The sequence below is a fragment of the Oncorhynchus kisutch genome, linkage group LG2, assembly GCF_002021735.2.
Source record: "Oncorhynchus kisutch isolate 150728-3 linkage group LG2, Okis_V2, whole genome shotgun sequence".
NCBI classification, from domain to species: domain Eukaryota; kingdom Metazoa; phylum Chordata; class Actinopteri; order Salmoniformes; family Salmonidae; genus Oncorhynchus; species Oncorhynchus kisutch.
This window is the reverse complement of record NC_034175.2, coordinates 33,248,930-33,275,371: the sequence shown is the minus strand read 5'-3', so window position 1 is coordinate 33,275,371 and position 26,442 is coordinate 33,248,930. Positions and strand designations below refer to the sequence as shown.

The 26,442-nt window shown below is 40.8% G+C and overlaps 1 protein-coding gene across 30 annotated transcripts in view; it reads left to right on the top strand.

Annotated features, from left to right (window-relative positions):
• LOC109904047 (E3 ubiquitin-protein ligase MYCBP2) overlaps window positions 1-26,442 on the top strand; it is a 340,396-nt gene that overhangs the window by 177,389 nt on the left and 136,565 nt on the right. For 22 of the 30 annotated variants that reach the window (XM_031793326.1, XM_031793404.1, XM_031793356.1 and 19 more), the window contains 8 exons: window positions 14,459-14,631; window positions 15,685-15,810; window positions 16,590-16,717; window positions 22,209-22,435; window positions 22,532-22,615; window positions 22,738-22,834; window positions 23,203-23,395; window positions 23,781-24,097. In XM_031793326.1, the coding sequence (XP_031649186.1) occupies window positions 14,459-14,631; window positions 15,685-15,810; window positions 16,590-16,717; window positions 22,209-22,435; window positions 22,532-22,615; window positions 22,738-22,834; window positions 23,203-23,395; window positions 23,781-24,097 (1,345 nt within the window). Of the gene's footprint in view, window positions 1-14,458; window positions 14,632-15,684; window positions 15,811-16,589; window positions 16,718-22,208; window positions 22,436-22,531; window positions 22,616-22,737; window positions 22,835-23,202; window positions 23,408-23,780; window positions 24,098-26,442 lie in introns of all 30 variants that reach the window. The other 8 variants (XM_031793477.1, XM_031793472.1, XM_031793485.1 and 5 more) reach the window with 3 other exon arrangements.

The following is a 26,442-nucleotide window of genomic DNA, read 5'->3' as shown; positions in this document are numbered from 1 at the left end:
TCCAGGTGCTAAAAAATACATTCCTATGTTTTTTTGGTTTTCATTGTCTTGAGATTGACATTAATCTACAGGATAGGGAGTTTATCAGGTTAAACACTACCAGCCAAAAGTTTGGACATACCTACTCATTCAAGGGTGTTTCTTTATTTGTACTATTTTCTACATTCTACATCACCTTTGAAAAAGCACATGTAATTTCTAAAAAAGTGTTAAACAAATCCAATAATTTGAGATTATTCAAAGTAGCCACCCTTTGCCTTGTCCTGACAGCTTTGCACACTCTTGGCATTCTCTCAACCAGCTTCATGAGGTCACCTGGAATGCATTTCAATTAACAGGTGTGCCTTGTTAATTTGTGAAATTTCTTTCTTTCCTTAATGCTTTTGAGCCAATCAGTTGTATTGTGACATGGTAGGGGTGGTATACAGAAGATAGCCCTTTTTTCGTTCAAGACCAAGTCCATATTATGGCAGCTCAAATAAGCGAAGAGAAACGACAGTCCATCATTACTTTAAGACATGAAGATCAGTCAAGAAATGTGAAAGTTTCTTCAAGTGCAGTTGCAAAACCCATCCAGCGCTATGATGAAACTGGCTCTCATGAGGACCGCCACAGGAAAGGAAGACTGAGTTACCTCTTCTGCAGAGGATAAGTTTGTTACTGTTGCTAGCCTCAGAAATTGCTTCCCAAATAAATGCTTCACAGTGTTCAAGTAACAGACACATCTCAACAACAACTGTTCAGAGGAGACTGTGTGAATCAGGCCTTCAAGGTTGAATTGCTGCCAAGAAACCACTACTAAAGGACACCAAAAATAAGAAGAGATTTTTGGTCCCAACCGCCGTGTCTTTCTGAGAAGCATGGAAGAGGAGTTGTGATGGTGTGGGGGTGCTTTGCTGCTGACACTGTCAGTGATTTATTTAGAATTTAAGGCACACTTAACCAGCATGGCTACCTCAGCATTCTGCATCCATACGCCATCCCATCTGGTTTGAGCTTATTGGGACTATCATTTGTTTTTCAACAGGACAATGACCCAACACACCTCCAGACTGTGTAACGGCTATTTGACGAAGAAGGATGATTTGGACTGCAGATTGAAGGAAAAGCAGCCAACAAGTGCTCAGCAAACTCCTTCAAGATTATTGGATAACATTCCTGGTTGAGAGAATGCCAAGAGTGTGCAAAGCTGTCATCAAGGCAAATGGTGGCTACTTTTAAGAATTTGAAATATAAGTAGGTGTGTCCAAACTTTTGACTGGTACTGTGTAAGTTACAACAGAGCCCATTTTCAGCAATATAAGATGTTCTGTGTGTTATTTTGCTTATGATTAGCTGCTGTGTGTGACTGTTTGAAAGGTTTGCAATCATGCCAGTTGACATTAAGTTGTCTACAGTCATGGCTAACAGGCAAGGAAACTGATGGCTCGAGAAATCAGAGATTTGATTTCAAACAGATTTGACCACAATTCACCATATTCCCAATGACGAAGTTGCTTATGACTGTGATTAACACGAATATTGACAGCCTATACCCATTATTTGTGCAGATTACGCTAGTTGGGGCGCTACTTGTCTCACTTTATTTTAGTCTCTTGATCGTCTAAAATATCATAAAATCCTCTGCAACTCTGTTGATAGGCATACATTTATGTTTAACTTCTCTGCTTCACGTTGACCCCCTAAGGTCGATGTCTGCGCCCCTGGTGAAATAAAATGAGCATAATTGTAAAATAATCCCCCCAAAAATCTGTCAATTTAAGCTGGAGGTATGTTTGCATTGGTTGCGTCTCAATCTACCGCATTCGCAAATGTAACACTTCCGCATCTGCGGTGAAAGGTGACAGCTAGAGCGGTGTTTGTCAGAATATAAGACATCCCGATCATCTCGGTCTTCTCACAAAATCTTTGGTTTGGCCTACAAACTATTATGACCCCTTTATGGAAAGATGAGACTCTCACCAACACGATGGTGTTTTGCTCTACAACCCCCCACAAGTGTCTTGGGACTCGCCTGAAGTTGTTACAGCCGATCTGCAGCGACAGAACAGTTTGAGCTACACACTAATATGACCCGTCTGTGTAAAGGCGAGACTCTCGCGAACACGTACATGTCGGTTTTGCTCTAGGATGCCCACAGGCCGCACATAACTTCAGAAAGTTTCCTGTACCAGTTGAAAAAATGTATGGAAGTATATGGACTGTTTAGTTCCAAACAATAAGGGGTTAAATATATATATTTTTTAAATAATGTTTCCTGTTCTTTCTTATCTCTCAGATATAGGATAGACTTCAGAACAAACTTCCTTTCGATTTTTGGGGGTGGTACTATCTGTTGTTCCATGTGTTTGTATGGGCTAATAGCGGTAATATATATTTAAGGGGTCTTAAAATTCAAAATCAAATAGCAAAATGATCCTTAGTAAAACAATTCCATATACACTACATGACTAAAAGTATGTGGACACCTTCTTGTCGAACATCTCATTCCAAAATCATGGGCATTATTATGGAGTTGGTCCCCCCTTTGCTGCTATAACAGCCTCCACTCTTCTGGGAAGGCTTTCCACTAGATCTTTGAACATCTTGCTTCCATTCAGTGACAAGCATTAGTGAGGTTGGGCACTAATATTTGCCACTGATGTTTAGCAATTGGACCTGGCTTGAAGCTGGCGTTCCAATTCATCCCAATGGTGTTTGATTCGGTTGAGGTCAGGGCTCTGTGCAGACAAGTCAAGTTCTTACACACCGATCTCGGCAAACCATTTTTTATGGACCTCGCTTTATGCACCGGGGACATTGTCATGCTGAAACAGGAAAGGGCCCCAAACTCTTGCCACAAAGTTGGAAGCACAGAATTGTATTTTTAGAACACAAGGCCTACACTGAACAAAAATATAAAAGCAACAGGCGACATTTTCAAAGATTTTACTGAGTTACAGTTCATATGAGACCGCTTTCAGGAAACTAGGCATATGTCGCAAGTCACGACTTCACGGGAGAGCTGTTTGAAAGTTTAATTTTGTTTTGTTTTATCGAAATGCATTTTTTGGCAGAAATGCCTTCTCAAACATGTGAACTTTCATGTGCCTTATTATCAAACTTGTATGCCATAAATGGTTAAATTTCGAGCCTAGATGGTTTAGCCACAGAAAAGCGAACAACCTTCCGCTAGCCATGATTGGCTGAAATAGAGTGGGTTGGACATACCGAGAGATGAGTTGAGATTGGTCTACCATATAGTACGAGTCTGTCTATTGGAGCTGGTCAATATGTTTAGGTTATCGTGTCGAACACGGCTTGATTTTTTTTTAAATTAAGAAGGCCAGCATCCCTGAGTCACCTCTTCATTGTTGACATTGAGACTGGTGTTTTGCGGGTGCTATTTAATGAAGCTGCCAGTTGAGGACTTGTGAGGCGTCTGTTTCTCAAACTTGACACTAATGTACTTGTCCTCTTGCTCAGTTGTGCAATGGGGCCTCCCACTTTTTCTATTCTGGTTAGAGCCAGTTTGCGCTGTTCTGTGAAGGGAGTAGTACACATTACTGTACGATATTTTCAGTTTCTTGGCAATTCCTCGCATGGAATAGCCTTCATTTCTCAGAACAAGAATAGACTGACGAGTTTCAGAAGAAATGTCTTTGTTTCTAGCCATTTTGAGCCTGTAATCGAACCCACAAATGCTGATGCTCCAGATACTCAACTAGTCTAAAGAAGGACAGTTGTATTGCTTCTTTAACATCTCTGGGATATGTGGGACGGTAAGCGTCCCACCTCGCCAACAGCCAGTGAAAGTGCAGTGCGCCAAATTCAAAACAACAAAAATCTCATAATTAAAATTCCTCAAGCATACAAGTATTTTACACCATTTGAAAGAATTCTTATTAATCCAGCCATAGTGTCGGATTTCAAAAATGCTTTACAGCGAAAGCAGCACGAACAATTATGTTAGTTCACCACCAACTCACAGAAAAACACAGCCATTTTTCCTGCCAATGAGAGGAGTCACAAAAAGCACAGAGGTAAAATTAATCACTAACCTTTGATTATCTTCATCAGATGACACTCATAGGACTTCATGTTACACAATACATGTATGTTTTGTTCAATAAAGTGCATATTTATATAAAAAACATCTCATTTTACATTGGCGCGTTAAGGTCAGTAGTTCTAAAACATGCAGTGATTGTGCAGAGAGCCACATCTATTTACAGAAATACTCTTTATAAATGTTGATGAAAATACAACTATTATACATGGAGTTGGAGATATACTTCTGCTTAATGTAACCGCTGTGTCAGAGTTCAAAAAAACTTTACGGAAAAAGCAAAACATGCAATAATCTGAGTACAGCTTTCAGACAACCAATCAGCCAAATAGATATCCGCCATATTGGGTAGTCAACATTAGTCATAAATAGCATTATAAATATTAACTTACCTTTGATGATCTTCATCAGAATGCACTCCCAGGAATCCCAGTTCCCCATTAAATGTTTGTTTTGTTCGATAATGTCCATAATTTTCTTCAGCTTCTTTTGTTAGGGCGTTTGGTAAACAAATCAAAAGCGCTTTCAGCTCCCGCCGAACGAAAATGTCAAAGTTCCTTTACAGCCCGTAGAAACTTCTGATTCTATACTTAGTTTGAATCTTTAGGATGTTTTTATCATAAATATTAAATAATGTTCCAACCGGAGAAATCCTATGTCTGTAGAAAAGCAATGGAACGAGAGTTAACTCTCTCGTGACCGCGCCTCAGAGCCTGTGGCAATCTGCCAGACACCTGGCTCGATCCCCTCTCATTCTCTCCCCCTTCACAGTAGAATCCTCAAACAAAGTTCTAAAGACTGTTGACAACTAGTGGAAGCCTTAGGAAGTGCAACATAACCAATATCCCACTGTATCAACAATAGGGGCTGAGTAAAAAAAAACTACAAGCCTCAGATTTCCCACTTCCTGGTTGTTTTTTTCTCTGGTTTTTGCCTGACATATGAGTTCTGTTATACTCAGACATAATTCAAACAGTTTTAGAAACTTCAGAGTGTTTTCTATCCAATACTACTAATAATAATAATAAAATGCATATATTAGCATCTGGGACAGAGTAGCAGGCAGTTTACCCTGGGCACCTTATTCATCCAATCTACTCAATACTGCCCCCCTGTCACCAAGAAGTTAATCAGGACAGCAGTTTTCAGCTGTGCTAACATAATTGCAAAATTGATTTCTAATGATCAATTAGATCAAAAACAAGGACAGTTCTAAGTGCCTTCAAACTTTTGAATGGTAGTGTACATTTAAGGGCCAGCTATGCTGTCCTGTTCTGAGCCAATTGTAATTTTCCGAGGTCCCTCTGCGGCACCTGACTACACGACTGAACAGTAGTCCAGGTGCGACAAAACTATAGGCTGTAAGACCTGCCTTATTGATAGTGTTGTTAAAAAGCACTTAATTGTGGATAGACTTCTCCCAATCTTAGCTACTGTTGTATCAACATGTTTTGACCATTAGCCACATCAACTTGCTCAATTTCCACATGATTTATTACAAGATTTAGTTATATTTAAGACTAACTTAATCCCTGCCACCCACTCTGAAACTAACTTCATCTCTTTGTGTTGCTGTGACTTCACTCACTGTCGTAGTTGACGTGTATAATGTTGAGTCATCCGCATACATAGACACACTGGTTTTACTCAAAGCCAGTGGCATGTCATTGGTGAAGATTGAAAAATGTAAGGCTGCTGCCCTGGGAAACTCCTTACGTTGGAGAGGCTTCCATTAAAGAACATCCTCTGTGTTCTGTTAGATAGGTAACTCTTTATTCACAATATAGCTGGGGGTGTAACGCCATAACACATGTTTTTCCCTCAGCAGACAATGATCGATAATGTCGAAAGCCGCACTGAAGTCTATCAATAGATTCCCAACAATCGTTTTATCAATTTCTCTCTCACAAATGACTGACTGATGACTGAAGTGTTTTGCTTGATGAATGTCCATCCCTATAAGCTTGCTATAAGTCTCTTTTCAATTTGTTTACTGTAAATTAGCATTGTCTTTTCAAAAACTATTTTTTCCAAAAGTTTACTAAGAGTTGGTAAAAGCCTACTAGATGATAAATTGTTTAGAACTAGGACAGAATAATTTATAACTGACTTTTTCAGACATAACATAGGTATAGCAGATCCCCTTACTGTATGGGACACTTTTAAATGTGCCTTTAGAGGCAATGCAATTTAGATCAAAAGAGTCCATATTAACAAAGGAAATTGAAGGACTAACAGTACAGTTAGATAGCAATAAAAACGGTACTATAGAGGCACAGAATAAGTTAGAGGAAAAACAAAAAGAAATGGAGGAACTTATTCAAGAAAGATCTAGTGTAATATATTATAAAAATAAAGCGAACTGAATGGAATATGGGGAAAAATGCACCAAATTCCTTTTCAATCTTCAATATAGAAATGCTACCAAAAAAAAATGTATTAAAACTTGTTACAAATGATGGAGTCACGCATGATTCACCGATAGATATTTTGAAAGAGGAAGTAAAGTACTTTAAGAATATGTTTTCATTTCAGACTCCTCCATCTCCACTAACTGAAACTTAATTGTATGGATTTTTTTCCTAATAAGAATGTAAAATTAATATCTGTACAGAAAGACTCATGTTAAGGCCAAATTACAGAGGAGGAACTGCTTGAGGCAATTGGGGCCTTTAAGGATGGGAAAACTCCAGGGCTGGATGGCATACCAGTGGAAGTATACTAAACTTATTTTGGTATACTCAAAGGACCATTGTTGGCTTGTTTTAACCACTCCTATATAAATGGTAGATTATCAGACGCGCAACAAGAAGGTCTGATATCATTATTACTGAAACAGGACCCAAGTGGTATATATAAAGATCCAGTCCATTTAAAAAATTGGGTTGTGATGCAAAAATCCTAGCAAAATGCTTGGCAGGTGGGGACCACAGACCACTTCTCAGTTCCTATGCTTCCTGGCTGATGTTTTGGTCACTTCTGAATGCTGGCGGTGCTTTCACTCTAGTGGTAGCATGAGACAGAGTCTACAACCCACACAAGTGGCTCAGGTAGTGCAGCTCATCCAGGATGGCACATCAATGCGAGCTGTGGCAAGAAGGTTTGCTGTGTCTGTCAGCGTAGTGTCCAGAGCATGGAGGCGCTACCAGGAGACCGGCCAGTACATCAGGAGACGTGGAGGAGGCCGTAGGAGGGCGGCAACCCAGCAGCAGGACCGCTACCTCCGCCTTTGTGCAAGGAGGAGCCGGAGGAGCACTGCCAGAGCCCTGCAAAATGACCTCCAGCAAGCCACAAATGTGCATGTGTCTGCTCAAACGGTCAGAAACAGACACCATGAGGGTGGTATGAGGGCCCGACATCCACAGGTGGGGGTTGTGCTTACAGCCCAACACCGTGCAGGACGTTTTTCATTTGCCAGAGAACACCAAGATTGGCAAATTTGCCACTGGTGCCCTGTGCTCTTCACAGAAAGCAGGTTCACACTGAGCACATGTGACAGACGTGACAGTCTGGAGAAGCCGTGGAGAACGTTCTGCTGCCTGCAACATCCTCCAGCATGACCGGTTTGGAGGTGGGTCAGTCATGGTGTGGGGTGGCATTTTTTGGGGGGCCGCACAGCCCTCAATGTGCTCGCCAGAGGTAGCCTGACTGCCATTAGGTACCGAGATGAGATCCTCAGACCCCTTGTGAGATCATATGCTGGTGCGGTTGGCCCTGGGTTCCTCCTAATGGAAGACAATGCTAGACCTCATGTGGATGGAGTGTGTCAGCAGTTCCTGCAAGAGGAAGGCATTGATGCTATGGAATGGCCCGCCCGTTCCCCAGACCTGAATCCAATTGAGCACATCTGGGACATCATGTCTCGCTCCATCCACCCATCCATCCATCCGCCACGTTGCACCACAGACTGTCCAGGAATTGGCGGATGCTTTAGTCCAGGTCTGGGAGGAGATCCCTCAGGAGACCATCCGCCACCTCATCAGGAGCATGCCCAGGCATTGTAGGGAGGTCATACAGGCACGTGGAGGCCACACACACTACTGAGCCTCATTTTGACTTGTTTTAAGGACATTAAATCAAAGTTGGATCAGCCTGTACTGTGGTTTTCCACTTTAATTTTGAGTGTGACTCCATATCCAGACCTCCATGGGTTGATAAATTTCATTTCCATTGATCATTTTTGTGTGATTTTGTTGTCAGCACATTCAACTATGTAAAGAAAAAGGATTTAATAAGAATATTTAATTCATTCAGCTCTAGGATGTGTTATTTTAGTGTTCCCTTTATTTTTTTGAGCATTGTATAAATGCCTAGATTATTGGGGAATCTCTTATAAAATGGGTTAAGGTTATGTATAGTAACCCTAGGTGTAAAATAGTAAATAATGGCTACATCTCAGAAAGTTTAAACTATCTAGAGGAGTAAAACAAGGTTGTCCACTATCGGCATATCTATTTATTATTGCCATCGAAATGTTAGCTGCAAAGATTAGATCAAACAATAATATTAAGGGATTAGAAATCCGTGGCCTAAAAACGAAGGTGTCATTGTGCGCTGATGATTCACGTTTTCTTTTAAAACCACAATTAGTCTCTCCACGGCCTCTTAGAGCATCTAGATACTTTTGCTATCCTCTCTGGATTAAAACCAAATTATGATAAATGTACCATATTATGTATTGGATCACAAAAAAATTCACATTTTACATTACCATTTAGTTTACCAATTACAGTGCCTTGCGAAAGTATTCGGCCCCCTTGAACTTTGCGACCTTTTGCCACATTTCAGGCTTCAAACATAAAGATATAAAACTGTATTTTTTTGAGAAGAATCAACAACAAGTGGGACACAATCATGAAGTGGAACGACATTTATTGGATATCTCAAACTTTTTTAACAAATCAAAAACTGAAAAATTGGGCGTGCAAAATTATTCAGCCCCTTTACTTTCAGTGCAGCAAACTCTCTCCAGAAGTTCAGTGAGGATCTCTGAATGATCCAATGTTGACCTAAATGACTAATGATGATAAATACAATCCACCTGTGTGTAATCAAGTCTCCGTATAAATGCACCTGCACTGTGATAGTCTCAGAGGTCCGTTAAAAGCGCAGAAAGCATCATGAAGAACAAGGAACACACCAGGCAGGTCCGAGATACTGTTGTGAAGAAGTTTAAAGCCGGATTTGGATACAAAAAGATTTCCCAAGCTTTAAACATCCCAAGGAGCACTGTGCAAGCGATAATATTGGAATGGAAGGAGTATCAGACCACTGCAAATCTACCAAGACCTGGCCGTCCCTCTAAACTTTCAGCTCATACAAGGAGAAGACTGATCAGAGATGCAGCCAAGAGGCCCATGATCACTCTGGATGAACTGCAGAGATCTACAGCTGAGGTGGGAGACTCTGTCCATAGGACAACAATCAGTCATATATTGCACAAATCTGGCCTTTATGGAAGAGTGGCAAGAAGAAAGCCATTTCTTAAAGATATCCATAAAAAGTGTCGTTTAAAGTTTGCCACAAGCCACCTGGGAGACACACCAAACATGTGGAAGAAGGTGCTCTGGTCAGATGAAACCAAAATTGAACTTTTTGGCAACAATGCAAAACGTTATGTTTGGCGTAAAAGCAACACAGCTCATCACCCTGAACATACCATCCCCACTGTCAAACATGGTGGTGGCAGCATCATGGTTTGGGCCTGCTTTTCTTCAGCAGGGACAGGGAAGATGGTTAAAATTGATGGGAAGATGGATGGAGCCAAATACAAGACCATTCTGGAAGAAAACCTGATGGAGTCTGCAAAAGACCTGAGACTGGGACGGAGATTTGTCTTCCAACAAGACAATGATCCAAAACATAAAGCAAAATCTACAATGGAATGGTTAAAAAATAAACATATCCAGGTGTTAGAATGGCCAAGTCAAAGTCCAGACCTGAATCCAATCGAGAATCTGTGGAAAGAACTGAAAACTGCTGTTCACAAATGCTCTCCATCCAACCTCACTGAGCTCGAGCTGTTTTGCAAGGAGGAATGGGAAAAAATGTCAGTCTCTCGATGTGCAAAACTGATAGAGACATACCCCAAGCGACTTACAGCTGTAATCGCAGCAAAAGGTGGCGCTACAAAGTATTAACTTAAGGGGGCTGAATAATTTTGCATGCCCAATTTTTCAGTTTTTGATTTGTTAAAAAAGTTTGAAATATCCAATAAATGTCGTTCCACTTCATGATTGTGTCCCACTTGTTGTTGATTATTCACAAAAAAATACAGTTTTATATCTTTGTTTGAAGCCTGAAATGTGGCAAAAGGTCGCAAAGTTCAAGGGGGCCGAATACTTTCGCAAGGCACTGTATGTGTATATATATGCATGCGTGTATGGATATATATATTTACCACAAAAAATATGGGGGATTGGAAATGATGCAGACAATTACATTGGAAGCAACATTCTTTCCGCAATATTAAGCTGATCCACCCTCAATAAAATAAAAAAATAAAAAGAGTTGGTAACAGGCTGATTGTTCAGGGGGCTTTACTATTCTTGGGGAGCAAAATTACTTTTCCTTCCCTCTAGGCCTGAGGGCGCAAACTTTTTAGTAGGCTTAGATTGAATACAGTGGCAAGAACAAGTTTGTGAACACGTTGGAAATGCCTGGATTTCTGCATAAATTGGTCATCAAATTTCTGCAGAAATCCAGGTCAATTCAAAGGGTTCACAATCTTTTTCGTGCCACTGTATAAAGTGGGGCAAAAAAGTATTTAGTCAGCCACCAATTGTGCAAGTTCTCCCACTTAAAAAGATGAGAGAGGCCTGTAATTTTCATCATAGGTACACTTCAACTATGACAGACAAGATTAGGAAAAGAAAATCCAGAAAGTCACGTTGTAGGATTTTTTATGAATTTATTTGCAAATGATGCAGTCCATAGCATCAATGCCTTCCTCTTGCAGGAACTGCTGACACACTCCAGCCACATGAGGTCTTGCATTGTCTTGCATTTAGGAGGAACCCAGGGCCAACCGTATCAGCATATGGTCTCACAAGGGGTCTGAGGATCTCATCTAGGTACCTAATGGCAGTCAGGCTACCTCTGGCAAGCACATGGAGGGCTGTGCGGCCCCCCAAAGAAATGCCACCCCATACCATGACTGACCCACCGCCAAACCGGTCATGCTGGAGGATGTTGCAGGCAGCAGAACGTTCTCCACGGCATCTCCAGACTGTCACGTCTGTCACATGTGCTCAGTGTGAACTTGCTTTCATCTGTGAAGAGCACAGGGTGCCAGTGGCACAACCCCCCACCTGTGGACGTTGGGCCCTCATACCACCCTCAAGTGCTCCTCCTTGCACAAAGGTAGAGGTAACGGTCCTGCTGCTGGGTTGAAGCCCTCCTACGGCCTCCTCCACGTCTCCTGATGTACTGGCCAGTCTCCTGGTAGCGCCTCCATGCTCTGGACACTACGCTGACAGACACAGCAAACCTCTTGCCACATCTCGCATTGATGTGCCATCCTGGATGAGCTGCACTACCTGAGCCACTTGTGTGGGTTGTAGACTCCGTCTCATGCTACCACTAAAGTGAAAGCACCGCCAGCATTCAAAAGTGACCAAAACATCAGCCAGGAAGCATAGGAACTGAGAAGTGGTCTGTGGTCACCACCTGCAGAACCACTCCTTTATTGGGGGTGTCTTGCTAATTGCCTATAATTTCCACCTGTTGTTTATTCCATTTGCACAACAGCATGTGAAATTTATTGTCAATCAGTGTTGCTTCCTAAGTGGACAGTTTGATTTCACAGAAGTGTGATTGACTTGGAGTTACATTGTGTTGTTTAAGTGTTCCCTTTATTTCTTTTGAGCAGTGTATATTTTTTAAAAGCAGCGTTAGCCAGGATTACCTACACATGCTGACCAGCTCAAATAGACAAAAGCGTGCTACATGGCAGACCAAGGTTGGAAGGTTGCTGACTTCTTCTGTGGCTAAACCAACTAGGCTCGTAATTTAACATTTTTATTCATATTAACAGATGGCATACAAGTTTAGTAAGGCACATGAAAGTTCACATGTTCCAGAAAGCCTTTCCACCCCCCACCCCCCCAAAAAACACATTTTGATAATTAAAACAAGTTTACGTTCAATTGGATCTCCAGTGAAGTGATGAAGTGTGACATATGGCTAGTTTCCTGAAACTAGTCACATACACTACCAGTCAAAAGTTTTAGAACTCTCATTCAATGCTTATTCTTTATTTTGACTATTTTCTACATTGTGGAATAATAGTGAAGACATTAAAACTATGAAATAACACACATCATGTAGTAACCAAAATAGTGTTAACCAAATCAAAATACATTTTATATTTTGCATTCTTTAAATAGCCATCACCAATAAGAAGAAGAGACTTGCTTCGGCCAAGAAACATGAGCAATAGACATTAGATCGGTGAAAATCTTTCCTTTGGTCTTTTGAGTCCAAATTATTTATTTTTGGTTCCAACCGCCATGTCTTTGTGATGCAGAGAAGGTGAACGGATAATCTCTGCATGCGTGGTTCCCACGTGAAGCATGGAGGATGAGGTGTGATGGTGCGGGGGTGCTTTGCTGGTGAAACAACTGTCAGTGATTTCAAAGCACACTTAACCAGCATGGCTACCACAGCATTCTGCAACGATACGCTATCCCATCTGGTTTGTGCTTAGTGGGATTATCATTTGTTTTTCAACAGGACAGTGACCCAACACACCTCCAGGCTGTGTAAGAGCTATTTGACCAAGAAGGAGAGTGATGAAGTGCTGCATCAGATGACCTGACCTCCACAATCACCCCGACCTCAACCCAATTGAGATGGTTTGGGATGAGTTGGACCCCAGAGTGAAGGAAAAGCAGCCAACAAGTGCTCAGCACATATGGGAACTCCTTCAAGACTCTTGGAAAAGCATTCCAGTTGAAGCTTGTTGAGGGAATGCCAAGTGTGTGCAAAGCTGTCAAAGCAAAGTGTGGCTGCTTTGAAGTAGTATGCTTGTACCAATCACTTGTTTGATTCCATATGTGTTATTTCATTGTTTTGATGTCTTCACTATTATTCTACAATGTAGAAAATAGTGAAAATAAAAACCCTTGAATGAGAAGATGTGTGTAAACATTTGACTGGTACTGTATGTCCCTGATGGGTAGGAGCACACTCCAAGTGATGTAATGGGCCGTCTTTACCATCCGCTGGAGTGCTTTCTGGTCATGTATGTAGCAATTCCCGTCTGTGATGCAGCCGGTCAAGATGCTCTTGATGGCGCAGCAGTAGTATTTGTAGAGGACCCGAGGCAGCATTCCGAATTTATTCAGCCGCCTTAGGAAGTAGAGACGCTGTTGCGCCCACTGGACAGGGTTCAAGAGGCAAATGTTGGCAGTTTTGATTTATTATTTTATTATCCACCAGGATCTGTAATTCAACCATATGCTTACTACAAGTTTAGATAGCTGACCGCTAGATGTTTTGCTGGCATGGGCTAATTGACAACAGATGCACAACCAAATTTCTAAATTGCACCTTGTGTATTCTAACTCTCATAAGTAAGTGAAAAAATATATTTATATTTGTTGTAAATGGTTAAAAGCTAGTTGCCCTTCCCTGGTATACAGAGATGAAAACAATTCACAGGGATAAAACAAATGTGACTGTAAATGGTATTAAATGAGTGTGTGCAATTAACCAATTTATAAAAATGCTTAAAATTAATGAATACAACTGAATTCTGTAATTGAACAAATGTGCAGTAGCAAAGTCTGAGGCAAAAGAGAATTTTGATTCCTTTGGAAAGTGGCAAATAGGACTACTTCACTACTGGTTCTATAATTTTTGGTTTAAGTTTGATAAAACATTCAGGATGGAGTTAGCCTGACTAAAACCCTGTATAATTAATTTGTTGCCATGCTACGGTCATGCACTACTCATAAAGCATATTTAGGATATAAGGTGTCAAAAGTGTCAAACTGTTCATGTCAAACTGACATTTAAGCCATATCGCCTATCCCTTGAGAAATGTCTGGTCTACGAAATACGGTGCATTTGGAAAGTATTCAGACCCCTTCCGTTTTTTGACATTTTGTTACCTTACAGCCTTATTCTAAAATTGATTAAATGAAAATGCTCCTCATCAGTCTATACACAATACCCCATAATAACAATGTGAAAACATGGTTTTTGAAATTTTGCCAATCTATTTGTTAAATTTGTTTTATAATAAGGTTGTAACCTAGCCAAATGTGGAAAGTCAAGGAGTCTGAATGCTTTTCGAATTACCTGTATTTCTGAATGCTCTGTAACCTTGTTACCTTACACACACACAGACATCCTTTAATACCCTCTATTTGATCTTTCAACTCCTCACTGTCCTCCCACCTGTAGATTTCTGCCGGCATCGAGGGAGATGTGGTGCTACAATGCCGTGATTGCCGATGCCCGTGTGCCCTCGGCCACGGACCTCCAGGCCAGCTGCAGCATCCTCAGCCCAGAGCTGGCACTGCCCGCCGGCTCCCACACCACCACCACCCGCTCCCACGGAGCCCTGCACATACTGGGTATAATCAGAATGATGATACGAATTTGACAGGTCCCGGGTCATATCCACTGGGAACTAAACGATGTAGACCGTAATTGCTACAAAGTTACAGAAAACTAAACCAACAACCACACAAACATAAATTGGATACATTGTAAACGAAGGTCTAATGATGGAAAACTAGCTAGCATTGATATGTTTTTGTAGAGATTGCATGAATTTCTGTAAATTTTGCAGTCATGATGCAAGTGGCGCTATGCTGTCAAATCCTCCCACATGTTTCTAGTTTGAACAGCTGTTTTCAGCAACTGCTATTGTAGAATTCATTTGTGATATTGGCAGATTTGCTAACAGACGATTTAGCTAACTTTTTGCCTAGTGTTTGATATGCAATGTGATGAACAGTGTGTCTGTAAATCACAAACAAAACAGCTTGAACGCTTCCGCTCTGTACAATTATCTTGGAAATAATGCCAATATCACGTTGTCCATTATTTTCAAGAAAATATAAAGTGGATGTGTTTATCTCTTAAATATTTTGGCCGTGTTGGCCAGGAAATACAGTCAGCTATTTGATTCATACTATTTTACTATTTGCCTCAGTATTTAAATTGACATGGCTCTGCCAGCTCAGTGCATCAATGCAACTATTGGCCAAATGTATGTTGCTTGATATCAGTGGTCTCGTCACTCTACTGTCGCTGTCTCTCTCTCACTCCCTCTCTCTCTCCCTCTCTCCGCTTTACACTGAAGCACTTTTGACATTTCCTTTTGATAGCTATTGAAAACGCTTTTAGTACTTAGTGTTAGATCTTATTTATTTAATCGTATTCTCTCCGGGCATGGGAGCATTATACATGTGCATACTTTCAGAAAGGCCTAGCTATAAGAAAAGCATTATTCTGTACTATAACCCACTTTAACACAGCGCTATTACAGCAGTACTGCCAAGCACTTTAAAAAAGCATAGCAAAAATAGACAAAACAATTAACAGAGGTGTCAATTCCTCTGATAATGTTAAGCACATTATTAATAATGTTAAGCGAAGTCCCCTGTGTGTGTTATGACCAGGTTGCCTGGATACGCTGGCGACCATGCAGGAGCTGAAGATGGGTGTGACCAGCACAGAAGAGGAGACTCAGGCCGTTATGAAGGTCTACTCCAAAGAAGACTACAGCGTGGTCAACCGCTTTGAGAGTGAGTCCTCAGTCCACACACGGGATTTTTGCTGATGACTAACAGGAGATCATGGTTTTATTTTCTCATCTTCTACTACAGTATTTGTCACACTCAGCCATTTCTCTTATCCCTTTTTCATGATTTTGGTTTGATTAATTTATTTACAAGACATTCCAGCCAGAAACAACATTACACATACTTCATTACCAGTGATATATTAAAAATGTGCCATTTCAAGTTTATTGTAATTCAATAAACTCCAAAGAAGACTACAGCGTGGTCAACCGCTTTGAGAGTGAGTCCTCAGTCCACACACGGGATTTTTGCTGATGACTAACAGGAGATCATGGTTTTATTTTCTCATCTTCTACTACAGTATTTGTCACACTCAGCCATTTCTCTTATCCCTTTTTCATGATTTTGGTTTGATTAATTTATTTACAAGACATTCCAGCCAGAAACAACATTACACATACTTCATTACCAGTGATATATTAAAAATGTGCCATTTCAAGTTTATTGTAATTCAAGGAAGCTTGAATTACAATAGGATGTATTGGAACAGTATTCCAATATGTGCATATGTCATATCGCAGTGACTGGATGCTTCTAATAAAACTAACCTCATTGTATTGTTATGAGCACAGATCATGCTGTATTGGAACAGTATTCCAATATGTGCATATGTCATATCGCAGTGACTGGATGCTTCTAATAAAACTAACCTCATTGTATTGTTATGAGCACAGATCATGCTGTAGAGCTGACTTAACGCAACTTCTTGTGTAATGTCATAGGTCACGGGGGTGGCTGGGGTTACTCGGCCCACTCGGTGGAGGCCATCCGCTTCTGTGCTGATGCGGACATCCTGCTGGGGGGGCTGGGCCTGTTCGGGGGCCGTGGGGAGTACACCGCTAAGATCAAGGTCAGTGGCAGGGATACTAGCAAATAGACTGCATTTCCTCTAGCTCGGTTTTCTAGGTCCATACACTGCCTTCAGAAAGTATTCATACACCTTTACTTTTTCCACATTTAGTTGTGTTACAGCCTGAATTCAAAATGGATGACATATTTTTTTCTCAACCAGTTACACACATCTAACCCATAATGACAAAGTGAAATCATGTTTTTGAAAACATGAAAATGAAATACAGAAATATCTAATTTACGTAAGTATTCACACCCCTCAATCAATAATTTGTGGTATTACCTTTGGCAGCGACTATGGCTGAGTCTTTCTGGGTGAGTTTCTAGGAGCTTACCACACCTGGGTTGTGCAACATTTGCCCATTATTCTTTTAAAAAATTATTCAAGCTCTGTCAAATTGGTTCTTAGACCATTTTTCTGGTCTTGCCAGATTTGGCCTTGTGTTTTAAGTTATTTTCCTGCTGAAAGGTGAAGTGATCTTTCAGTGTCTGATGGAAAGCAGACTGAACCAGGATTTCCTGTAGAATTTTGCCTGTGCAAGACTAGGTAATGTGTTGTATTTTATTTGCCCCAAACATAACACTTTGTATTCAGGACAAAAAGTTAATTTGCCACATGTTTTGCAGTATTACTTCGTGCATTGTTGCAAACAGGATGCATGTTTTGGAATATTTTTTATATTGTACAGGCTTCCTTTATTAAAGTCACCGTTGTCTACTTATTTTTATTTATTTATATATATATATATATATATATATATATATATATATATATATATATGTATATATATATATATATATATATATATATATGTATATATATATATACAGCGTGGCAAAAAAAAAAGTATTTAGTCGGCCACCAATTGTGCAAGTTCTCCCACTTAAAAAGATGAGAGAGGCCTGTAATTTTCATCATAGGTACACTTCAACTATGACAGACAAAATGAGAAAAAAAATCCAGTTAACCCGCTGTTCCCAGGCCGTCATTGAAAATAAGAATGTGTTCTTAATGGACTTGCCTGGTTAAATAAAGGTAAAACATATTTTTTTACTCAAGTAGTATTTTACTGGGTGACTTTCTCTTTTGCTTGAGTCATTTTCTGTTAAGGTATCTCATACTTGAGTATAAGTAGACGATGGGGTACTTTTTCCATCACTGTCTGAAACTATTATAACCACTCTGGAAAGGTGAGACTCGAACACAATGGTGTACGAACCTCACGAGTGACACCCAACTCGTCTGTAGGTAATCTGTACTTTTTTTGAATGAATGGGAGTACGAAGGGAGTTGTGCCTACACAAAATAGGGTTAAATATGTATTAAAAAAACATGTATGTATTTCCTGAGCTTTCTTATATCTCCTAGATATAGGACAAGCATGTCATCCTTGTTTCTTATGATTTATTGTTTTATTATCTTTTTTGCCATTTATGAATGTGTTATTTAATGTGTTTCTCTGGGCTATAGTAGTAAAGGCCAAATTCAATATTTGTGACTCACATCCTGGATTCGGTCTTATGTAGCAAAATTTGAAATTGTGTTTTTTACATTGGATAAAAGTAGAGACTCAGAGCTACAAAATGGTATATCATACAGTGGATTTTTGAGGAACAATGGGAAAGTAATTCTGCTTTGAAAGTTGATAAACTTGTAAACTCACTTTTGAGAAAAGGGCCTTTGATTTTTTTGGTACCTACTGGAGAGCTCTCCTTTGTCTTCATCCATTTTGCGTTGTTCACACCCTTTTAAGCCTGCCCCGCCCATCTCTTTCAGGATTCACATATGAAGTCATGTGCTAAACAGTGACTAGAGCAGTAAATATTAAGACTAAAAGTAGTAGTAGCCTACAGTAAGGAAACATTCCAGGTAAACAAAGTGTTCAGATAAAAAATATTAGATGATGCTTACCCAGACACACAAAATAGATGGGGACATGTAAAGAAATGCAATAAACCCCCAGCCACATCCAGTGGTGGAAAAAGTACAACATTTTCATACTTGAGTAAATTGTGAAATACCTTAATAGAAAATGGCAAAAGTAAAAGTCACACAGTAACATTCTACTTGAGTTAGTCTCACAGTATTTGGCTTTAAAAATACTTAAGTACATTTTTGCAATTCCATTTACTTTTTATACTTAAGTATCAAAAGAAAAAGTATAAATCATTTAAAATTCCTTCTATTAAACCAGACAGCCCAAATTTGTATTTTTATTGACAGATACCCAGGGGCACATTCCAACATGCAAACATAAATTACAAACAAAGCATTTGGAATATTCTCTTGATAAGTGTGTGACTTGGACAATTTTCCTGTCAAAATGTTACAAGTACTTTTGTGTGTCAGGGAAAATGTCTGGAGTGAAATTAACATTATTTTATTTCGGAATGTAGTGAAGTAAAAGTTGCCAGAAATAAATAAATAGTAAAATAATGTACAGATACCCCCCAAAATACTGAAGTATGATGAGAGAATAATTGCAAGATTATTTTATAATTGCATCAAATGGTTGTTTTATGCAACAGAATAAGGGGTTGTTAGAACACGCATCTGTGTGTGTTCTACTGAAAGTGGGCCTCTGGGAGATTTAACACTGACAGTGGATTTACGATAAACCGAACAAGACCACAATCCATAGCATGATTAGTGTCTGTGTGCCCGAATGGAAGGTACCAGGGAGAGATGCCTCGGGGGCAGACCCTGGTTTCTACACAATGATACGTTTTTATAGCAGATAATATCTGCTGTGAATTCTAAGTATTTTTCACACAAATCTTAACCTTGTGACCCATTCCAAACATCTGTTTGTCATGTAGACCGAAGGGGGTGTCTTAGCTATAAAAGGCCATGGTATCTTTTGTCGTTGTGCTCTCCACGAATCGTGGGGGTGGGGGGTCGTTGAAGAGCTCCATTACTGCAATAATTAAATCATGTTTGATTGTCTTGAAGAAATCTAAGAGTCTCCTTTTGATTACAATAATTCCATAACAGTAGTACTTTAAAGTATTTTTACTGAAGGATTTTAAACCACTGCCCAAATGCCTTCACACCAATACATTAGCATACTTTATATACTGTTGCACACACACTTATCACATAGTATTCCATACATAAGTAAAGGCCATGCAACCGGAGTTGAAGCCTAAGTGAGGTGCACATGTACAGCACATAAACAGATGCATTCGCAATATATTTATGTTTTGGACACTTGATACGGTCACATGTTGTGGTTTGTCACAAAATCATGTTATGACCACACATATCAATATTCATTTTATATATAAACATTTTGCTAACCAGAATAGAAAGAGGAGTGGGAGGCCCCAGGGCAAAACTGAGCAAGAGGACAAGTACATTAGTGTCTAGTTTGAGAAACAGAAGCCTCACAATTCCTCAACTGGCAGCTTCATTAAATAGTACCTGCAACACACCAGTCTCCACGTCAACAGTGAAGAGGTGACTCCGGGATGCTGGCCTTCTAGGCAGAGCTGCAAAGAAAAAGCCATAACTCAAACTGGCCAATAAAAATAAAATATTAAGATGGGCAAAAGAACACAGACACGGGACAGAGGAACTCTGTTTATTTTCATACAAATATTTACACATGTTTAGTTTGCTGAAAATAAACGCAGTTTCTTTTTTTGCTGAGTTTATACGTATATATTTATGTAGTGTGTGTGTGTATATATGTATGTGTGTAAATATACAGTGGGGACAACAAGTATTTGTTACACTGCCGATTTTGCAGGTTTTTCCTACTTACAAAGCATGTAGAGGTCTGTAATTTTTTATCATAGGTACACTTCAACTGTGAGAGACAGAATCTAAAAGAAAAATCCAGAAAATCACATTGTATGATTTTTAAGTATTACATTTGCATTTTATTGCATGACATAAGCATTTGATCACCTACCAACCAGTAAGAATTCCGGCTCTCACAGACAGTTTTTCTTTAAGAAGCCCTCCTGTTCTCCACTCATTACCTGTATTAACGGCACCTGTTTGAACTCGTTACCTGTATAAAAGACACCTGTCCACACACTCAATCAAACAGACTCCAACCTCTCCACAATGGCCAAGCCCAAAGAGCTGTGTAAGGACATCAGGGATACAATTGTAGACCTGCACAAGGCTGGGATGGGCTACAGGACAATAGGCAAGCAGCTTGGTGAGAATGCAACAACTGTTGGCGCAATTATTAGAAAATGGAAGAAGTTCAAGATGACGGTCAATCAGTCTCGTTCTGGGGCTCCATGCAAGATCTCACCTCGTGGGGCATCAATGATCATGAGGAAGGTGATGGATCAGCCCAGAACTACACGGCAGGACCTGGTCAATGACCTGAAGAGATCTGGGACCACAGTCTCAAAGAAAAACATTAGCAACACACTACGCCGTCATGGATTGAAATCCTGCAGCGCATGCAAGGTCCCCCTGCTCAAGCCAGCGCATGTCCAGGCCGTCTGAAGTTTGCCAATGACCATCTGGATGATCCAGAGGAGGAATGGGAGGAGGTCATGTGGTCTGATGAGACAAAAATAGAGCTTTTTGGTCTGAACTCCACCCGCCATGTTTGAAGGAAGAAGAAGGATGAGTACAACCCCAAGAACACCATCCCAACCGTGAAGCATGGAGGTGGAAACATCATTCTTTGTGGATGCTTTTCTGCAAAGGGGACAGGACGACTGCACCGTATTGAGGGGAGGATGGATGGGGGCCATGTATCGCGAGATCTTGGCCAACAACCTCCGTCCCTCAGTAGGAGCATTGAAGATGGATCGTGGCTGGGTCTTCCTGCATGACAACGACCCGAAACACAGCCAGGGCAACTAAGGAGTGGCCTAGCCAGTCTCCAGACCTGAACCCAATAGAAAATCTTTGGAGGGATCTGAAAGTCCGTATTGCCCAGCGACAGCCCCGAAACCTGAAGGATCTGGAGAAGGTCTGTATGGAGGAGTGGGCCATAATCCCTGCTGCAGTGTGTGCAAACCTGGTCAAGAACTACAGGAAACGTATGATCTCTGTAATTGCAAACAAAGGTTTCTGTAACAAATATTAAGTTCTACTTTTCTGATGTATCAAATACTTATGTCATGCAATAAAATGCTAATTAATTACTTAGAAATCATACAATGTGATTTTCTGGATTTTTGTTTTAGATTCCGTCTCTCACAGTTGAAGTGTACCTTTGATTAAAAAAAATTACAGAGCTCTGTAAGTAGAAAAACCTGCAAAATCCTTCTCCCCACTGTATGTAATCTTAGTAGTTTGAGTACACCTCCAAGATCAAGGTTAGTAGGTATACTAGCATCAACTGTTTTTGTATTTATCAATGTATTCATTTAATTGCTAGGTTCTGTGATATTGAACAAATTAGCCAAGAGCTGAATTCATGCCGCAGTCCGAATAGAGGTATATTCAAGTTCTGCTGGTAAGGTTGACTCTTGTCTGTTGTCACTGACTTGTGTTGTGTGTTACTCCCCAGTTGTTTGAGCTGGGGCCTGATGGTGGAGACCATGAGACAGATGGGGACCTCATGGCTGAGACTGACGTCCTGGCCTACGACTGCGCTGCCAGGGAGAAGTACGCCATGATGTTTGACGAGCCGGTGCTGCTGCAGCTTGGCTGGTGGTATGTGGCCTGGGCCCGGGTGTCTGGGCCCAGCTCAGACTGTGGCTCCCACGGACAGGCCACCATCACCACAGATGACAGGTACCTACTGGGGTCCATAGAAATACAATTACTTGAACAGATATCCCCATTCCTCATTGTACATTGTGAATTATGTGAACTTACTCCTTTTTGCAGTGTGGTCTTTCAGTTCAAGAGTTCCAAGAAGTCAAACAACGGTACCGACGTGAATGCAGGTCAAATACCTCAGCTATTGTACAGGCAAGTCATTTTCCTACATGTTCCTAATTCCTAATGTTTCCTGATTTGTGACCCGTATATTGATGAACTTCAAGTAACCAACTTTATAATGGGAATGTAATGTGGTTGATTTACTACTGCAGACTTCCGTCGAACGATGGCAACGCAGCCAAAGGGAAACAGCAGACCAGTGAGCCGGTTCACATCCTCAAACGCTCCTTCGCCCGAACCGTCTCAGTGGTACGTACCGTACGCTTGTGTTTCCCCTAGCTAGACTTGGTCCAAGGCAGGCCGCAGATACCCCAGAATCAGAGCACTGGCTTGTATGTTAGCAATATTGAAACCAATTTTGTTCATCAGGTACCAAATGGAAGAAATTTATTTAAACAGAGAGGAGGAGATTCCTGGTCTGGTCCAATAAGAAACACTTATTTTAGTTTTCTGTTGCAAAATGTTTGGAAAATGTTTCCATTGCATGCCCTATTGAACATCACCCTGGAGTGTAATATAGCATTTGTTAGGAAGCTAATTTCATGAATAGGTTGTAAAACTGTAGTAAACAGGTAATAAACATGCAGTAAAGTTGTCCTCCCCTCCTCTCCCTGTAGGAGTGTTTTGAGTCCCTGCTGAGGATCCTCCACTGGAGCTGGACCACCCTGGTGCTGGGGGTGGAGGAGCTGAGAGGCCTGAAAGGCTTTCAGTACACGGCTACCCTGCTGGACCTGGAGCGTCTGCGCTTCGTAGGGACCTGCTGCCTTCGCCTGCTCCGTGTCTATATCTGTGAGATCTTCCCCATCTCTGGTAGGCTCTCTGGTAGGGTTACAGAGATGCATGTGCACTAACGTGTACACATACGTGGGTAGACACGGAAGTATGCATGGACACACACAAAGGCGCATGTACTGTAGACACAGACACACAAACACAACCATTCCAGGTGCTCATAGTAGTACACAGATAACACACACAGGTAATACGCACACACACAGGTAGCAAAAATATGGAAATGATAGAAAAGACTAAATCAAGAATCCAAGTTGATACCAATGATTTTGCTACATTGAGAGACCTAACATAGGCATTATAATAAAGGCTTATAGTTATAGCAAGTAATGAAAATACCCGTCAGCTTTAAGTAAAGTTTCTGAATGTAACAGTATCATATTGTCCCTGGTTTAACCCCTAGGCCGCTGTCCTATTCCTGTTCCCCCCTCTTCCTCCTCACCAGCCAGCACCAAGGCGGTGGTGGAAGAGTCCAGCAAGCTGGCGGAGTGCGTGGGCAAGACCCGTAGTTTGCTCAAGAAGATCCTGTCAGAGGGCATGGACAACTGCCTGACCAAGCTGGACAACGACCCCCAGGGCTACCTCTCCCAGCCCCTCACCCTGCTGGAGGCCGTGCTGCAAGAGTGCCACAACACCTTCACCGCCTGCTTCCACTCCTTCTACCCCACGCCTGCGCTGCAGTGGGCCTGCCTCTGCGACTTGCTCAACTGCCTTGACCAGGTAGGTCTAAGAGAGAGGGAGCTCTCTGGACCAAGATTGTGGGTTCAACAGTAAGGTTGTTTGCTCAATTCCCACATGGACTGCATAGACTTACAGATGTGGTCAAATATATTGTCACCCTTGCACTTTACAATTGACTGAAATACAGCGGAATGTTGTGTTTTTTCTTTGATAAAATGGTAGAATGGCTATTTTTAGGCTCTTGCCATTTACCACAGGTGAAGTGAATTACACAGTAAATGAGAATGATTGCCCCCTTTGGGACCGCATTTTTATTTATTTTGTCCTTTTTGGGGGGGGGGGGGGTACAGTATTCAAATTATTATAATTTCATATAATTGAATATATTTTCCATTCATTATTGTTCACATATACTGCATATTTGTATTGTATGTGTTGGCTGCCACAACAACAAAAAACATACACATACTAAATATTGATCATGTTTATCATATTACAGAGTTTAAGTAATATTAAATACGTTATGTAAAGGAGAAGAAACTAAAATAAGCGGGCCGCCATTCCCCCAACCCCACCCAGCCAACATGTCTCCTCCATCCAACCACCCAGAAGCCATCAGTGAATCCCAAACCACCCCCTTGCTCCTACCAACTCGCTCAGAGAGCCCTCCGTTGTCACGTGTTGCTGACGAAACTCACAAGGGTGACCTCCAGAGACTGCCGATGGGCTCAATAATCCCATCAACTTCAGGATGATGATGCAATTCATGTTTGACTTTAAAAAAAAATAACCGAGCATGAAATTGAAATGAACAAAGCCCCCTGTCATTTTACAGGCTATAAACCTCAGTAACAGTTAAATATTTAATTTGGGAGGTATTTAATCTGTTACATGTCAAGTCTTGAAATCAGACATAAACAAATGAATGTGACATAATTAGGCACACCTCTTCAGTCTTTTGTATGAAGATGCACAAACTCCAAACATATCGTGTCGGGATAGCACTTCACTCTGAAGCCTGCATGACCAATGTTCCCTCAAATTTTTCCCGGCACTGAGCAAATTTCAGGTCTGCTGAGCGCAAACAGGCTGTACCTGTTTTAAGTTCATTTTAACAATGGCCATGTAGGCTACTGTGGCTATTTGATGATCATAATGTGGAGTGGCCTACCATCAAAAACAATGGAGAAAATGCATAACATTTTAACGTGATTGTTCTGTCATTCAGCCTACAGTAGCAGCGAATGTGTGATGTTCAGTGTAGGCCTACATTCCATGGGACTTTTGAAGAAAATAAATGTGCAGGGCTTGGCATTAACCTGTTTATCCACTTGTTCTTCAGACAAGGAGGTGACAAAGTGTTTTTGTTTGAAGCAAAGAAACCACTTTACAAAAAATAAATCATTATTATTCCCATACCATTATTACAGAGAATCAGAAAAATTATGCTACCCTCTGCCGATAGGCTTGAATAAGCTAAGTAGCCAATCTCAAAATACAACACTGCCCCTTGAAGACAAACTTTTTTTATTTTTTTTTCCTTACTCTGTTCAAAGATGTCTATAAATGTACATGTTTTGTGCTTTTGTAGGAAGCAATCATTCCCCTATTGCTGACTACAAATGCAATCATATCGAGAGGTTCCGATGACGAATTTGATGCGGGCCACCCGTCCCAGGTGACTTCAGCAAAGATCGCTGACAAAATATATAACGTCATCACGAGTCAAGCAAAAACTGTTCAATTGAGAGGAATATGTTAGGTAATGTAGAGACAAACGATTGTGCATATTTTTTGTCATAAAGTTAATTTACAAAAATCGCTATTTAGCAAGTTTTGTTTCAGCCATATTCAATACCAGGTGTATCTAACTTATTCATTATAGCATGCAGGGAGCAGGTTTCAAACCCTCAACATTCTAGCCCGAAGTCCAGAACGATATCGACTGTGCCCAAATGTGTTAATTGGGGATGGGGCCGATTCTGTCTAAAAACACTTGGAATTTTTAACATGGAAAGGGGGAAAAGTATTATTAGTTTTTAACAAGAGTAGCAGGATGGGCTATTAGCTGAACAATAGACTATTCAACCTTTACTAAAGAATTGTCTAATAGCCGAGCTACGTGTGAACCCCCCTTCCCAACTTGCAACAAATCATTTTCAGGACTATCTAGAAAAAGCAGCTGAGATGTGCAATATGTTTCTAAGAAGAGACTGTTCTCCACAATCTGTGGATAAGGCTCTTAATTTGGCATTGGGGAAAACACGAGATGAACTGCTACAAAATTGACCCGCTAAGGAACAATCTGTAATGTTCACAACCATATATACTTTGAACACGCGGAAAGTGGGAGATGCGGTCAAGAAACACTGGCATGTTTTATT